Consider the following 16,352-nt stretch of genomic DNA (forward strand, 5'->3'; position numbering starts at 1 on the left):
ATTTTTGTATCTATTAGTCATGAACATTTTGAGTAAGTAGCAACTACGGGAAAGTGATCCAAATGTCTCAACAAAGCCTCACTACCGAGGATGGTTTTACGCAAGTTAGTTTCTTTGGTTTGCCAATCTATGGACATGCGCATAACGGGCATGGGGTGGTCGCTCACTAACACGTCCTCGTTTTCAAAGCATCCCCAGCTGCAACAGGAAAAAAAAAGTCGAGATGCACTAAAAGTTTTTAGGGCTTTGACGAGGGAAAGTAAGGAAAACATAGAAATGGGTGAAAAGGAGTATTCAGCGTAAACCACGATTTCTGACTTACTTTTAAACGGACAGAGATAAGCATGATTACTTAGTGTCTGCCTGTTTCAGAGAACGGAAAAGAAACAAAAGTTTGGCGTTTGGGGTAGCCTAAAGTATGGCGCGAGAGGTTGGAGAGACCGGAGTCAAAGGTTCTGAAGTTAAGAAGCAGAAGAGAAAGAAAAGCAAGAAGGAAGGCAAAACCAGGACTGTACACGCAAATATACTTTATGATAATGCCAAAGGAGAAGATAACCCTAACAGACACTATGCAGACAACAAGATTAAAACAACCAAATATACTCTGCTCTCGTTCTTGCCGAAGAACCTTTTCGAACAGTTCCACCGATTTGCCAACGTGTATTTTGTTTTCATAGCTTTATTGAATTTTGTGCCGGTGGTAAAGGCTTTTCAGCCAGAGTTAGCGCTGGCCCCGGTTGTCTTTATTTTGTCTGTTACTGCAATTAAGGATCTATGGGAGGATTACAGGAGACACCGCTCAGATAAAGAAATAAATCATATGGACTGTCTTGTCTATAGCAGGTACGTATACGTTCACTGTGCATCATTTCTTATCACACATGCTACAAGTGGTAACAGTCTGGCTATTGTGTAACGGTATAGCCTATTCCCACGTTTTATTATTTGTTGCGTCCACAATCTTTGGCACTAAGGCTAGTTAACTTGCATTGTACATGACTCCTTAATGATATGTACCCCGCATTCTAGCATGCTAGCCTCTGTGAAACAGACATACCTTTCAGGCCGTGTGAGTTGGTTTTACGTGGCTTTTTGGCCTGATAGGATATTCACCCTTCATCAACTTGTTGTTTCTGTAAGAAGCATCCCATCAAAAACTCAGTAATACCACCTATTTCAGTCAAACTGTCGATTCGCTGAAACCTCTATTAATTGTGTCTATATTTGATACATTGCCTAGCTTAGTTAAGTAAGCCTGAGCAAACATCAGAATGTAGCATCAATGCAATATTAGTATTATTGTAAGCCGCAGGTAGTATTCGATTTGTGACTCATGGCAGACATGCTTAGCAGGCCAAATATTTGAAAAGTTATGTAGCTGTTAAGAGAAGTATTTGTACAATTTGTTGTCCTTTCATTTAAGTAGTAGCAGGTTTGGTGATGCACACTGGTTTTTAAAAGTTTTTAGTTCTGTATGAACACACTGTAATACAGGCTACTTCAGTTTCGCTACAAGCTCAGATCCTACTAGTACCCTCAGAGATGGAAGAGAATCGGTGTCACATGACTGACTGGATCACTTGATCCAATATTTTGCCAAAATGTCTACAGTTGCAGCATATTTTTCTGTTAGATGGTAATGTATTTTAAGTCGGAGTATACAAACTACACACTGAAGTTAATTCATTTGCAACCCTTCTGTCCTTTGTTGAAGGTAAGCACTTCCCCCTACATAGCCACTGAATTCATAATACTAGCTGTGTTTTCTCATAGCATGTATATTCCAAGCCTGGGAAACAAACTCCCATTTCTCAATTAAACAGGCCGAATGCATTTAGGAAAATGGCAGATTGCTTTTGCAACAGATGTCATGCAGTCCACCATGCTCCATTTTAAAATGCAGTATGATTTTTACTTGACCATTTAGTTTACCATTTGTTGTCCAGGCAGTTTAAATTTCAGCTGAATCATCTCAGTTGTTTACAGTAAAGTGAGGAACACAGAGTGGTCCATCTGGAAAGATATAGGTGGCGGTTAGGTGCTGCTATGGATTGCAGTGATTTTTAATTCCACCTTGACTTTCTATAGAAAACAAGATTACACCTTATACATTGAATATTCAGACTGCAGGGAGATAAATATTTTCAATTTCCCAAACATACCGGACCAACAGGTGCCTATAGGACATCTATTTAGAGTCTGGTATATCTGTTTTGAAAATAGGTTATTTTCATGGCTTTTTTTTTTTGCCAACTCAAGGAAATTACTTTTTTTAGATTATCATGAAAGTTTGTGATTCTGACGTGGGCACCAGGCTCCTCAGCACAGCACAGGGGCTGTACAGCACTTATGAAAAGCAGTACTGTGCCCCGAGTCCTCTATGGCTCGTGGAAATCAAAAGGTGCTGTGTGTTACAAGAATCCACATTCTGAGCTGGCCATGCACAAATGCTGTTTTCAAGGTTGCACATAATTGGATTTGTTGTTGAGTGACTTCTGCTGTCAATATTGTGCAAAATCCCCTTTCACAGGCTTTTTCGACTCTCTCTGTGGTTGACTGACACTAAAACTTTAAAAGAGTTTGTTTTCAACTAAAAATAATACACTGAAGTCATGCTAACCCGTTGCCTGCTAGTTTCAGAATGTCAGGCTTTAACCACAAAATGGAAAGAAAAAATCTTCCTCAGTTTGCACACACATTTCTATATCATAACTCAACATTATAATCCCATTGCCTTCCTCCAATATACATTGCTGATATATGAAAACAACCTTTGACAAACAACAAAACCATTGGCATGATTTTACCAGCCACAAGTACAGTTGTTTTGGGCCTTGGGTTGCCGAACACTTTCGTTAAATGAAACTAAGGCAAGTTTTAAGTGCCTTCCCTGCTCCTCACTATCCATTTGTTAAGTCAGGAAACACGAGACGGAAGCGTGTACCAGGAGCCTTGAAGGAGCACTCGTAAATGCCTTAAGTGTATTACTCTCATTAGTTAATAGAAGCTCTCTCTCTCTGCCTACAAACAGGATGCTGGCCTGATAAAAACATCTTCCTCTCCCAGTTGTGATCTGTCATGTCCTCGAAAGCCAAAACGAAAGCACAGCGTGTTGTATAGGTTGCAGGCTGTACTTAGAGCTGCACTCAATCTGCTGTGAAACCACAAACAACATTTTGATTTCCCTTGCTGTGAAATGTATTTATTGTGTTGGCGTTTCATTCACAAGGACTACACCACTGATGTGTGTGTGTGTGTGTGTGTGTGTGTGTGTGTGTGTGTGTGTGTGTGTGTGTGTGTGGTGAATTTTTTTTTAGCTAGAAATGGTCAATGTAGTGATTTTGATTTTCATACACATTTCACATTTTGATAATTTCCTTTTTTTAAAACAATGTTTTACTGAATACCCTGACACCCAGATTCATTCAACAATGAGCTATTTTGAGCCACTTACAGATTCTGTTCCTTGGCAGGTCTAGAATTGTCACGTATCTGCTTACATTATGTAAATTCCAGAGTAGATAAAAACAGCACAGTCAGAAGTGTTTATATTTCTAAAGGACGGTATTTGTAGAAAGTTTACATATTTGTAGAAACAGTAACATTTACATTTATTCATTCAGAATACACATTTCTCCAGATCAATGTAAGGTTCAGCACAGATGTGCATACACACAAACTAAACTATGTTTGCTTTCTGGACTCAGACCCATGAACATGGTGGTGTTAGCACTGTAATACAGCAGTTAAGCAACAGCTATTCCATCACTGATGAGACGGATCCCTTTTGATTGATATAGTGCTGACTGTGTTTTTTTTGTTGCTATGATTGACATTCAGCTTAGCTGATTTACTCCAGCGCAGATTTGGTAGTGATCTGTGACTCCAGATTCTACCTAGATTAAACCCATGCAACACAAGAAAGACCAAGAGCCTAGATGCACAAGGCTGAATGTTTTGAAGTGCATGTCTCCCATGCACACCAGTGTGTCCGCACCTTTTTCCTGTTCTTTCCCTTAGAGAAGCCCATGGCAGCTGTTGTTAATGGCACTCCATTGTGTCTTTTTACTGAGTGCGGTTCCTTTAAGAACTCCAACAAACAATATCACAACTTTTTATCAGAAACTATTTTCAATTGGAAATGGTTCCTTTTGGTGTTTGATATCAGCAGTTGTTTTCCTTGGCGTGAGTTAAGAGCAGAGGGCCATTGCTGTAAAGAGCCAGAACGATGGGAAGTCCTGTGCACGCTGTGTGTGTCTTGGGTGACTCCATGACACGGCTCACGTTCAACCTGGCTCCAAGATGGCAATTAGAGGCAGGCCTCAGCAGTGCCTGCAGTCAGATGAACAAAAATAAAAACACTTTGAAAAACTTCTTCAGGTCAAAAGTTCAGGGAAGATATTAACCTTGTTCATGCGCATTTCTGTATTGGGATGTAAATTATATCAGTAAATCAAATGTACTCACTCCCTCTGTCTATCATGAGGGAAAAACATGTGAGGTGAACTTTGCTGATGAATAAGAGAGTTAAAGGTTCAGTCCACCATTCTAATCCCATACCGTTTTCTCAAACTCAGTGAATTGCTCCTCACAGTCCTGTAGCTGTGCATGCAGTACTGGCGCTTTGGTGTTCGCACACAGTCCAGGCTCTGTAAATATGAAACAAACATAGTGGCCCAGACCGAGCCATAAACAATCATAGCCAATCAACACACATGCTTCTGGAGCACGGAAGAAAGGGGGGGGGGGGCAATTTGATTTGCTTTTAAGCTCAAATATCAACAGCCTTTTGTGAAAAACCAAATCACGGATTTTCACCTTTTAAATGCAGAGGGCAGCAAGCTGTGCGATGGATCCGGTCCAGGTATGGCTCAGGTCTGGGCCAGAATGGGGCCGAATGCCTTTGTGGAAACTGGTAAAGAAAGTTGCTCACAACACTAAAGTTCGTAGGGTTCTTATTGCTGTACTTAACTTAAAGGGCCTTAGTTTGAAGGCAAAAAGGGCTCCCGGAAATGGCCTATTACACCTGGCCGAGTCTTTGACCGCTGGGCTATTAATCACACTTCTCCCCAGCTGTGGATTTTGGATACAGTTGTGGTGACATTTGTCGTTGACAGGGAGGGAACATTTGAATGTGCAAATCACAAACCATCACTGCCACTGAAGCCAATCACAAACCATCACTGCCACCGAAGCCAATCACAAACCATCACTGCCACTGAAGCCAATCACAAACCATCACCGCCACTGAAGCCAATCACAAACCATAACTGCCACTGAAAATCTATCCGCCAAAACATCTCATTCCCTGTATTGGAAGAGGGGCCCATTATGCCTACATATTTCTATATTAGCAAACCTGTTAATGCAATTAACCTACCCCAGAGTTTTATATCCTGTCATGCTGTTAAAAAAAGAAGAAAATGAAAGGTTAAACCAATTAAAAGAGGTGAGCGTCTGGGAAGAGGTAGTCTAATTTGTTCGACTTGAATTAAATGCTCAGTAGGCATTAAATGAATGTCATCCATGATGTAAATACAACGATGGCGTTGTTGTAGTCTAATAAGACTAAGGCAGAAGAAGAAATGCAGCGCACCAGTGCATTTTTCTTAAAAAAAAAAAAACACTTATTTTGGCAGCAACGGAATGCAGAAAGAGATTGCATTCAGGTTTGACGTGGTCAAGTTCATCAACATAAACATAGCTTGCAACCTCCTATATCTTATGCATTCCCCATTCATGTAGGGTACTTAACATGGCTGCTCTTGCATTTAACACATCAGGGTTTTTACCTGTCTTTGGGATATCCCATATCGTTAGTATATCTACACATACAGTCATCAATAATGTCCACACCCTCTCATTGATCTAGTGCTCAGCTAAATAGGCTTCCACTCACCTGTTGATGTTCTTGATGCACTGACTGTAACAAATAGTCTACAATTTGTTTCCAAAATAAAGTGAAAAGGCCATGTTATTGGTTCAATTTTAATCAAATTAACGTTGAATACCATAGTCACCTGAGGTGAACAAAAGATTGCTGTTGCAGTAGACTAAAAGCTTAAGATCATCCTCCCACCGTGCATCAGTACACAGTACGTCGTCTATGCTATTGGGGAAAGGAGCGAAAGTAACCTACTAAGTGTTTCCGTTTCCGTCCGAAAACTTTTATTTCCATCGAAATCAGAGCTCACGTCTTCTGCTACCACAAGTTGCACCTTAGCAAGTGCCAGAATGTGTTTAACCTACCTTTCCCTTTATTAACTCACTTGGTGCCATTCAGAAAGTCTTTAACCAAACCTTTCCCTTCATTAGCTCACTTGGTGCTGTTCAGCATGCCCTGCCCTGTCCACCAGATTCGCCGCCATACTAGGGACCAACTCACTTTGAGATAAAAAAAAAACATCTGCAGAATGGATGTGTGGTAAAAACCATTTCAGAATCAGGTTTTATTGATTTGAATATAAATCGACAATGACAATCAAAGTCATGTAACAAGATGTCGGTATGTGTAACTCCTTGTTGACAAGAAGCACTATACGCAACGAACACAGTGTATGCTCAAGTTTAGCAAAATGATCGATTTTAATACTCTGACGCTTATTACATGAAAAAGGGTATACAGCCTCTTGAGTGTAACTTGGCATTCGCACAGGTGCAGTGCATGGATTGGGTTTTGTTGAGTGCATTTCTTTGAGTCTTCAGTGTTATTACTAAATACTCAGTCATTTATTCGCTGTTGATGCTGTTGCATGTTCATTATCACAGAACACCAATTTAGTCATGTCTAGAATCAGAATCAGAATTCTTTCAATGGCCAAGTATATTCACACATACAGGAATTAACTTGGTGTGGTGGGTGCATAGGACATGACGCATAATGAGGGAGGAGAAGGGGGTTACAACTAAAGTCATCCTTTCTCATAATATATCTCAGAGCCATCCTTGTATGACATTAGCCTAATAGGTCCTCCTTCTGACTCTACTAACAAGAAGTGAACCTTGAATTAATAGTTTTGCCTTGAGATGACAGAGGAAGTGATTGTTAAAGTAGGCTACTTTTTTCTGTTGAAGCATAAAACCTGCATTGCCAGTATTGTATTTGGAATAGCATTACACAAGTTCAGACAATCAGTTACTTTGAAGATAAAAACTCCTCAAAGACATGGAAAACATTGACTGAATTGGAAGGCTCTGGCTTTTAATTGAAATCCTTAACCTAAAACTAGATTTGGGGAACAAAAATCTTGAGCAAACATGACGTGCAGTAAATCAGTGTGAGGTCCCATTTAGAGTAAAGGCGTGTGTGTGTGTGTGTGTGTGTGTGTGTGTGTGTGTGTGTGTGTGTGTGTGTGTGTGTGTGTGTGTGTGTGTGTGTGTGTGTGTGTGTGTGTGTGTGTGTGTGTGTGTGTGTGTGTGTGTGTGCGTGCGTGCAGCTCTGAACATGTTGAAATGAGAGGTTAGAACAGTGCTCAGGCTGAGACCACTGCCATTCATGTCACATAGAAAATAGCAGGAGAATTCTTTTCTGAAAAGTGGTGATGTCCTCCTTAATGGGTATTAATTGAAATATGATTCCCCTTTTTGTGATGTACCTACCAAAAACACTCAAAAACAGGGTTCGCCTCGGCAAAACTATGTGTTTGCATGAAAGATACTCCTCTTGTATTTGTCAATGTCAAGAGCATGCATCTATCAACTGGAGTTCACGTGAGGGCCACCATCACATGGGTTTAATGCACTGTGGAGAAATGTTCCCATGCAGTGTGCGCAAGCACGCACACACACACACACACACACACACACACACACTCACACTCAACCATAGTAGTTAAGTTATCATTTGCTCAGAAGGAACTCTGTTTATGTTTTATTTAGTTTGTTTATTTACTTGGTAATTAAAAGAATGAAAGACAAATGGTATGATGGGAGTGGTATGACTGATGCTCTCTTCATGGGACTAGCCTGTGCAACCTTGCCAAGAGGGCTTGGTTTGTCTCTCTCCATTTATTCTTTATTTTTTTTGCCCTTTTTAAAATTGAGTACACTGCACAGCCCGTCTTTTCCTTCAAAGCAGCAGTGAAAATATTCCTTGTGTGCGCACTCAGCTCTTAAGATGAGCCATGTATGGTTGGAGGTCATAGTTTCCCTGTGGCAGTCGCAGGAGTACTGAGGGTTGGGAGAGTGCGGGAAAAGCGAACACAGGGAAGGCTTGTTCTGTGCCTAGTTGTACAGCCCCTCGGGCGGGATGTGCCAAACTCCTCTAGTGTTTTTATGTACACGGCTCTTTGGAATCTTTGTAATGACGGCTGCAAAAAAATATTAATGTGCACTGATATTGGAAACACGTCAGGGTCCTGTTCGTCTGTTTCTAATAATGACCGGCAGACTGCACACTATCCCTTACTTATTTACCCCCCCCCCACCTGTCTCCTCCTGGTGCTGCTTCTTCTTTCTTCTTCCTTTTTCTTTCTTCTTCCTTTTTCATCTTCTTCCTATTTCTTCTTTCTTCTTCTTTCTCTTTCTTCTTCTTTCTCTTCTATCTTCTTCTTTCTTCTTCACTTGGAATAAGTGTGATATGACTCATCACCTGTAGGCCAGGCTGGCAGTAGTAAGTAAGCAGATGTCACCTAAGAGCAGTATTACATAAAGTCGGTGTAACCCAGATGTTAACGTGTGGTGGAGCCCGATCCGGTCTACTCCTGTGCACTTATGCAGCCATTGATCTTAAGCTGTTTAACTTCACAGACAGGTGTTTATGACTCATTTTAGGAACGGTATGAGAGGTGGGAGATCCTAACTCAATTTGCAGTAATGTCTTGGAGCCTGCACTGCCAGAAACCGTTATGAGCATCTATTTGTCTGTCACACAAATGGTCAGCTTACAACTGTTCGGAAGCAGCTCACTGCCAACTGTTAATTCATATGTGATCACTGATACATATGATCTTATCATTTGCAAGTTTAATAGCCTGTAGAACACTTTACTGCTATCAACACATCATTTAGAAAGCTGAATTTCACAGAAGTAGTAATGGATGTTAGAATTATGGAAAATTGAATTATGTCATTATATAGTCTGTAATTTCATCATTAAAAAGTATTATCCTTTTCGTGCATGTCTAGTCTAGTAAAAGACCTGTGTATTAATAGCATTGGCACGGACACAAGCGTAGAGGTGAAATGCTAATCTGAGAATGTTCACGTTTTTTTTGGTTTGTTTGTTTTGTGAATTCCCAAAATAAATACATAGAGCACCTCTATGTATTCTTACCTTCAAAATAGCCATAGATGCTAATGTGGCGTTATGCTTTATTTGCTCACTGACCTCCTGACCTCTTGCCTCTCTGACTGTTCCTCCCCGGGCCCAGGACTGAGAGGTGCTACCTGGAGAAGTACTGGAAGGAGATCCGCGTGGGAGACTTCATCCGGCTGCGCTGCAACGAGATCGTGCCGGCTGACGTGCTGCTGCTCAGCTCCAGCGACCCTGACCGCCTGTGTCACATCGAGACGGCCACGCTGGACGGCGAGACCAACCTGAAACAGCGACACGTCGTCCGAAGCTTTGTTGACCTGGTGAGGCAGACTTCCCTGAGCCTAAGCTCTCGTGTCTTTATCATGTTGCCCGGTTTGTTGCAGTATAGTTGCAGTTCCTGACAAACCCACTTCTTTAAATCTAATATACCTATCTTTAGATGTGTCTGTGGTCTCAGGAACACACAGAATGGCTTTGTATACAACAAAGTAGCATGCTAGAAACAGCAATAAAATGGATTTAGTATTTGTGTGTGAGTGACTATAAATAGGTTAGTCATTTTAACCGTGTACGTATTTTCATTTGAGGACAGATTTATCTAGATTGAATGGCCTCTCTAAGGGTCACAGTTGGTCAGGTGGTGGTGATGATGAGTGGGTGTTTGTCCCTGTAATGATATAATCAGCTGGTGTGTCTGTGTCTTTGTCTGGTCAGTGAGAGGTCAAATGCCAGACAAATCACCAAACTGTGACTTCCACTCTGAAGTCCCAGGCCCCAGTAGTCCTTCTCCATCAAGTTTCAAGCTGTCACCATGCATTCCAGTGTATGAATGTTGATGTTATATACATATTAAAGTCACCTACCAGATCTTCAGAGACTTTTCTTCACATTTACTTGAAAAATCCCAGTGTTGACGCCAGTGTTGACTGGTGTGTGAATGTATATCAGAAGACATAAATGTGTATTCTCTTGCAGGATTGTGAGTTTTATCCATTCAAATACAACAGCATCATTGAATGCGAGAAGCCCAACAACGACTTGAACCGATTTCGAGGTTACATGTAAGTCTACCATTACGCCATTGAAGCATTTCTATCCTGAAGTCTATCCAGTGAGGTCATTCAGTCAGGATAAAGGCAACATTTAACCTCCCTGTGCACTCGAATGCAAGAGCTCCCCTGGAAATGTACTTCTGCAGCATGTAAATAATGTTTTTCCCACCCATCATAAATCATCCTTGCTAATATGGTCCAATTGCTTCTCTCAGCAGCGCCAAAAGTGGTTAAAACCTCATTAGGGAGTAAAACCCAAGTTACTGGTTGAATGGATATTTGTGACCCGCAAAGCGAAGATTAATAAAGTTCTCCTTGAGCAAAAGCTTTGCATTTCTCTTACACTAGCATTATTCAGATGACTCTTCAACCCTATTAGAATTTCTAATTACCCTGCCAAGTCTCTGCTGGAGCGTTTACCAAAGTAACCCGTATCGTTTTAGTCACTTCCAAATGCTTTGTCTCCCACTGAACTTGCAGTGTGCCGAGATTTGTTTTTGATTAACCTATGTTTGTCCAGACTGGGATGATTCGGTACATTTCTTCACGTAGCTATTATGTCAGACAAACCGATAGAGAAGTTCAGATAAAAAAAACATTAAGTGCACATAGGAATAAACCATGATATGATACGAGAATGTTTCCAGCTGATTCAAGACTGAGGTTTCTTACTGCGTTCTGTTTCTTTGGGTATCTGACATTTTCTGTCCCTTCAAAAGTGTGCTATCAAAAAGGGATGCACTGGTGTTTATAATGTGGGCTGCATTATAAACATAGGTAATTATTAAAGTCTGACGTATCTTACTGCGTTCTGTTTCTTTGGGTATTTGACGTTTCTGTCCCTTCAGAAGTGTGCTATCGAAAAGGGATGCACTGGTGTTATGACGTGGGCCGCATTATAAACATTGGCTGTCTGTTCTAGGCCTCTTTTGTCCAAATACAGATTGGCGAAATTAGTCCTGTGCTTGTCGAGCGCGTAACAGCTCCTCTCCTCCAAGCCGGTAGAAAGAAGGCCTCCCACGTGAGGGTGGACCGAGGCCCTATATTAATGGTCAAGGGCGGAGGGGGCACGGTATCCGCTGACGGGATCTCCAATTATTATGACATTTATCCCCCTGCTTTGATAGAGAGCAGATGCTACCAGCCTCCTGCCAGGGCTTGGTTGCCGAGATACGGCAGCGCGTGGCGAGGAAGTAGAGGAAGTAGAGGAAGAGATGGGGAGGATGAAGGGAGGCTGTCTGAGTCTGTGTGCTTGCGTATTTGTGTGTGTGATGGAAAGACAGAGGGTGTGTGTGTGTGGGGGGGGGGGGGGCGGGGGGAGGAGTTCTGTTTGCAGCAGAGGTTTATTATGTGCATTAAGTGTAGTTCTTCAATGCTGTCGACTTTACATATAGAGATCCCGTCTCTGACCCTCACTGTGATCCAGATCCAACTGGTATGGATAAAAATGAACGGTGTTAATCCTTAATTGAATTACCACCAACTCCCAGGTTTCCCTAGAGTCATGTAATGGTTAAAAAAATTAAACAGGCTTGATAAAGAAACTGGAATCAAATTTGAGTCAGTTGAATGGTTGTGTAGACAAGCATATTCAACCTTAATAAACCAGTCTTTCCGCAGCCAAAATGTGAAGGTCAGCTTTTTTATCGTCATAAACAAGGCTAGGCTAAGGCCTGAGCATCATCAAGATTAGGAACCACCAAGCTCCACAAAGAGTTGTAAGCTATTAAAGTAACAAAAATGTAATCCTTGATTTAGACACAGGATTAGGAGCGATGTTAAAAGCTTATTTCTCTCCCACCACAAGAGCTTAGCATTCAGTGTTCCTTCAGCACACTTCAGTTTACATTGTTGCTCTCTTATCAGCTTAACCCAAAAAGCTCTCTGAACTTCCCCGGTGGTCTGCTGTTTGAACTGCCACCACGTCCTGGAGCTTCATTTAAGCACTTTTCCCGCCATTTCTTTATTTCAGTAATATGGAAATATTAACAGGCATCTATAACTTTGGGGTCGGTATCCTAGTGTTGGTAGAAGAGTGTTTTTATGATCAAAGGGTTTTAAAATCTGCCCTTTGGGGTTTACCTGTTTGGCCGGGAGGTCTATAAGGGCAGAGTTCCCCGCTTCAGAGCGATTTGTTTTGCATTAAAGACGTCCACCGGGAAAAGCCCTTCTCTGCTGTGAGCGGTTATAGATCAGTGTGTTGAAGGCAGGCCGAGAGGCTATTTAAGTATGTCTCTCTGCTTAGGTACTGGTATTGAGTTCACAGATGCTGTGTTAGTGATTCACCTGACCATTGAATAAATCTTTCAGTTCTTTAAATGTTCAGGTCAACCTTGCCTTCACTTTAGTTAAGTGCTTTTCACAAGTAGAACAATTATAATGAAGCGTTTTCTGTCAGAATTCATCGCAGCGGGCGGAGAGACGGTCTGTACAAAGAGAGCCTGTTGCTGAGAGGCTGCACCGTACGCAACACAGAGGAGGCCGTCGGGATCGTCATCTATGCCGGTACTATGACCTCTGACCTCCCGTTGCCTTGTTCATCTGTTTAACCTTTGACCTCTTTGAGCTGATATGACAAATGCTTTTTTTGGGGGGGGTGTGTGTGCGCGGGGGTCAGGTCATGAGACGAAAGCCATGCTGAACAACAACGGGCCTCGCTACAAGCGTAGCAAGCTGGAGCGGCAGATGAATGTGCACGTGTTCTGGTGTGTCATCATCCTGCTGGTCATGTGCCTCTTCACAGCCATAGGTATGTTTGGCCCCACTCAGCATCAGACCAGCAACCTTCAGTGAAGAACCGCCTCTATTTGGAATCACTCAGGCACGAATTTCTCAGATACTTTGTCAGAGTTTACTTGCTAATGACCTTGCCTGCCTGCTGTTTCAGGTCACGGGCTTTGGCTGTTTCAGTATGGAGATAAGCGCCCCGTGTTTGACGTCCCCAGCCCTGATGGAAGGGACTTATCGCCCGTGCTGTCAGCCATTTATCTGTTCCTCACTATGATTATCGTGTTCCAGGTAAGGCACAAAGGCCCACAAAGTCCCATAAATATCTTCAACAGGACAGAATTATAGTACACCCAGGACATACGGATCAGGAAAAACATGCCTTTGCCTTAAATGTCCTCTACTTAGCCTTCACACTTTATTACCGAGAATCAACAAACCGTGTACCAGTCACTGCTGTACGTCCCGCCTGTGCGTCTCTTATCACGTCAACCAATTGTGTTGCAGGTCCTTATCCCAATCTCCCTGTTCGTGTCTATTGAGATTGTGAAAATATGCCAGGTGTACTTCATACACCAGGACATGGATCTGTACGACGAGGAGACGGACTCCCACCTGCAGTGCCGGGCTTTGAACATCACAGAGGACCTAGGCCAGATGCAGTACATCTTTTCTGACAAGACTGGCACGCTGACCGAGAACAAGATGGTCTTTCGCCGTTGCACTGTGGCTGGAGTGGAGTACTCCCATGATGCCAATGGTATAGCCCTTCAGCGTTCTCCTTTTCAAACTGAAACAAATCATTTAGGACTAAATGCATAATATTTCAGGGGCGCCCATTAGAATGAAAGGTATCTGTGGATTTTGATGTCTTTGACGTGTGTGTGTGTGTGTGTGTGTGTGTGTGTGTGTGTGTGTGTGTGTGTGTTTGTGTTTCTCTCCCTGTTCCGCAGCAAAAAGGCTGGCCATGTATCAGGAAGTGGATTCGGAGGAAGAGGATTGCACGTCCCATGGCGGTACTTTGCCTAGACGTGAGAGTGTGACCAGCCATCAGAGTGCCAAGGTGGTGCTGCGCTCACAAAGCACCAAATCCCACCGCCGGACGGGAAGCCGCGCCGAGGCCAAGAGAGCCAGCATCCTCTCCAAGCACACCGCCTTCAGCAGTCCCATGGTGAGCCCCAAACACTCTCACTCTTTTTTTTTTCTTTATTTGTTTTTGGCTTTTTTATGCCTGTAATTGATAGGTTAGTGAAGAGTGGGACAGGAAATGAGAGTGAGAAGAGGTGGGGAGTGGACAGGACTACTGGTCGGGGCTACTGGTTGCGCCACAGTGCCCCCAAACACTCTCACTCTTAAGCGCAATGTTTCCTCGGTGTATGACTCACTGTTTACACACTAGTTTGTTTTCGTGCGAAATGAAGGCTTATCTCTGCCCATCATAGCTAGATTTCATGACCGCTGATTTGTCTGATGAATGGTAGTCACTGTGGTAGTCACTTAGCAATAGCCCTCCCTAGAACGACCTGATGGGAGAGTCATATCTCAACACTGACTAAAGCAACCATAAAAAATGATGTCGTGTATGTTGGCTTATGATGCATGTAGAGGTGATGGGAGCCACATTGAGAACATGAGAAGATGAATTAATTCATTATATGATGAACTGTTTTACTACAACTGAAAGCCTCATTTAGTCTTAAGTCTAGAATCAGAATCAGAATAGTATTTAATATGGTGAAGTCTCCAAAAAAAAAGGGATTCACCTGTACTATCCGACACTGTAGTTTTTTCAGTAATCTTTCTGTTTGTTTGGCTAAACATCGGCACTGTATGCTCCATTACGCAGGAGAAAGACATCACCCCTGACCCGCAGCTCTTGGATAAAGTGAACGACGGCGCGAGCCAGATGGACTTCATGCGTTTTCACACCCAGGCTCTCAGCCAGATCCCTTCCGACCTCTCTGACATCATCGACTTCTTTATCGCTCTCACCATCTGCAACACCGTGGTGGTGTCCTCCCCCAACCAGCCCAGACAGAAGGTACGATCACCTATATCAATACCAATCAATCTATCAATCAATCAATCAACCCATACCAATACCCAGCATAATTGGGTCTTAGCCCTGACAGAAGGTACCATCACCTATATCAATACCCAGGCTAATTGGTTCTTAGCCCTGGTCCACCAAGTAAGGACGGTGTAAATGGTTAATGGACTGCATTTATAATAGCGCTTTTATAGTGCTTTTCTACTACTCAAAGCGCTTACAGGTTAATGCCTAAGTCATCAATCCATTCTCACACTGATGGTGGAGGCTACAATCTAAGGTGCCAACCTGCACATCAGGTGTGGTTGGGGGTTCATTGTATTGCTCAAGGACTCTTGGTGACAAGGAGTCTGGATCGAACTAGCAACCTTCTGATTGCTGAATGACTCCTCTACCTCCTGAATCACTATCTCCCCAATGTTGTATGGCAACTTCCTCAGAAGTCACAGCAGAATAGTTGAACAGTCCCTCACTGAAGATCACAATCAAAACAGGATTAACTGGAGGTGTCGTCTTTTGTACACTCACACGTCATTTTTTTTACCTTTGGGTGTTCCATTTGTAATGGAAACGTAGCGTGGTACTGTTTGTTGTTGCCGTGCTGTTATGCTAAGAGGTGCATCAGATAGCAATAGATGGATTTTTTTGTTGCGTCATCTGTGTTAGATCTCGGTGTCTGTGTGTCGTGTCCTTTTTTTGGTGATCTGCTCTGCACTGTGTTTGCAGTGACATACAAATGTCTGGGTGTGGCTATTCCATCCAGGGTTGGGGAAATCCTGTTCAGCTGCGTTGGCCAATGCCCCAGTATGACCCTATGGCCAGACAGTCTCTCTCACACAACAGTGTTAGCCCATTGACGGCCTGGCTTGCAGGAGTAGCAAAAAATGCAGTGCATACAGAATATGTAGAGGGAGAGAAAATAAATATATATATATATATATATTAAATCATCCATACACTGAACCCCTTCTCCCACGAACAAGTGAAGCACATCTTCCCTTGATCTCTTTAATTAACCATAGAGCTCGGAGCCAAACTGCAAAACTGCAATAGAAACAAAAAGCTTAACTGTTCCCTCCCCTGTCTATTGTTGCCTTCATCTCACTGAAAGGCTAGACTTCTGTGCGCCTGGTGTTGGATCCAAGTATTGGATTGATTTGATTTATGTTCACTGCCAAAGTCTTCAGTGGCCTGTACAGGCAGATGGATTTTGATGTTCATTTACTGTCCTAGAGAGCATGACAAGAGGTGCGGTCCAATCATTTTG

At 42.6% G+C, this 16,352-nt stretch overlaps 1 protein-coding gene across 1 annotated transcript in view; it reads left to right on the forward strand.

The window, feature by feature from the left end:
• Window positions 1-418: 418 nt before the first annotated feature.
• Window positions 419-16,352, forward strand: part of atp10a (ATPase phospholipid transporting 10A) — a gene marked incomplete at both ends in the record, with an annotated part of 39,567 nt that continues 23,633 nt past the window's right edge. Inside the window, 9 exons of the mRNA XM_080859565.1 lie at window positions 419-843; window positions 9,372-9,576; window positions 10,232-10,317; window positions 12,707-12,813; window positions 12,926-13,057; window positions 13,196-13,326; window positions 13,543-13,795; window positions 13,989-14,206; window positions 14,882-15,076. Of these exons, the coding sequence (XP_080715691.1) occupies window positions 419-843; window positions 9,372-9,576; window positions 10,232-10,317; window positions 12,707-12,813; window positions 12,926-13,057; window positions 13,196-13,326; window positions 13,543-13,795; window positions 13,989-14,206; window positions 14,882-15,076 (1,752 nt within the window). The remainder of the gene's footprint in view (window positions 844-9,371; window positions 9,577-10,231; window positions 10,318-12,706; window positions 12,814-12,925; window positions 13,058-13,195; window positions 13,327-13,542; window positions 13,796-13,988; window positions 14,207-14,881; window positions 15,077-16,352) is intronic.

This window comes from Sprattus sprattus (assembly GCF_963457725.1).
Source record: "Sprattus sprattus genome assembly, chromosome: 2".
In the NCBI taxonomy this organism is placed as follows: Eukaryota; Metazoa; Chordata; class Actinopteri; order Clupeiformes; family Clupeidae; genus Sprattus; species Sprattus sprattus.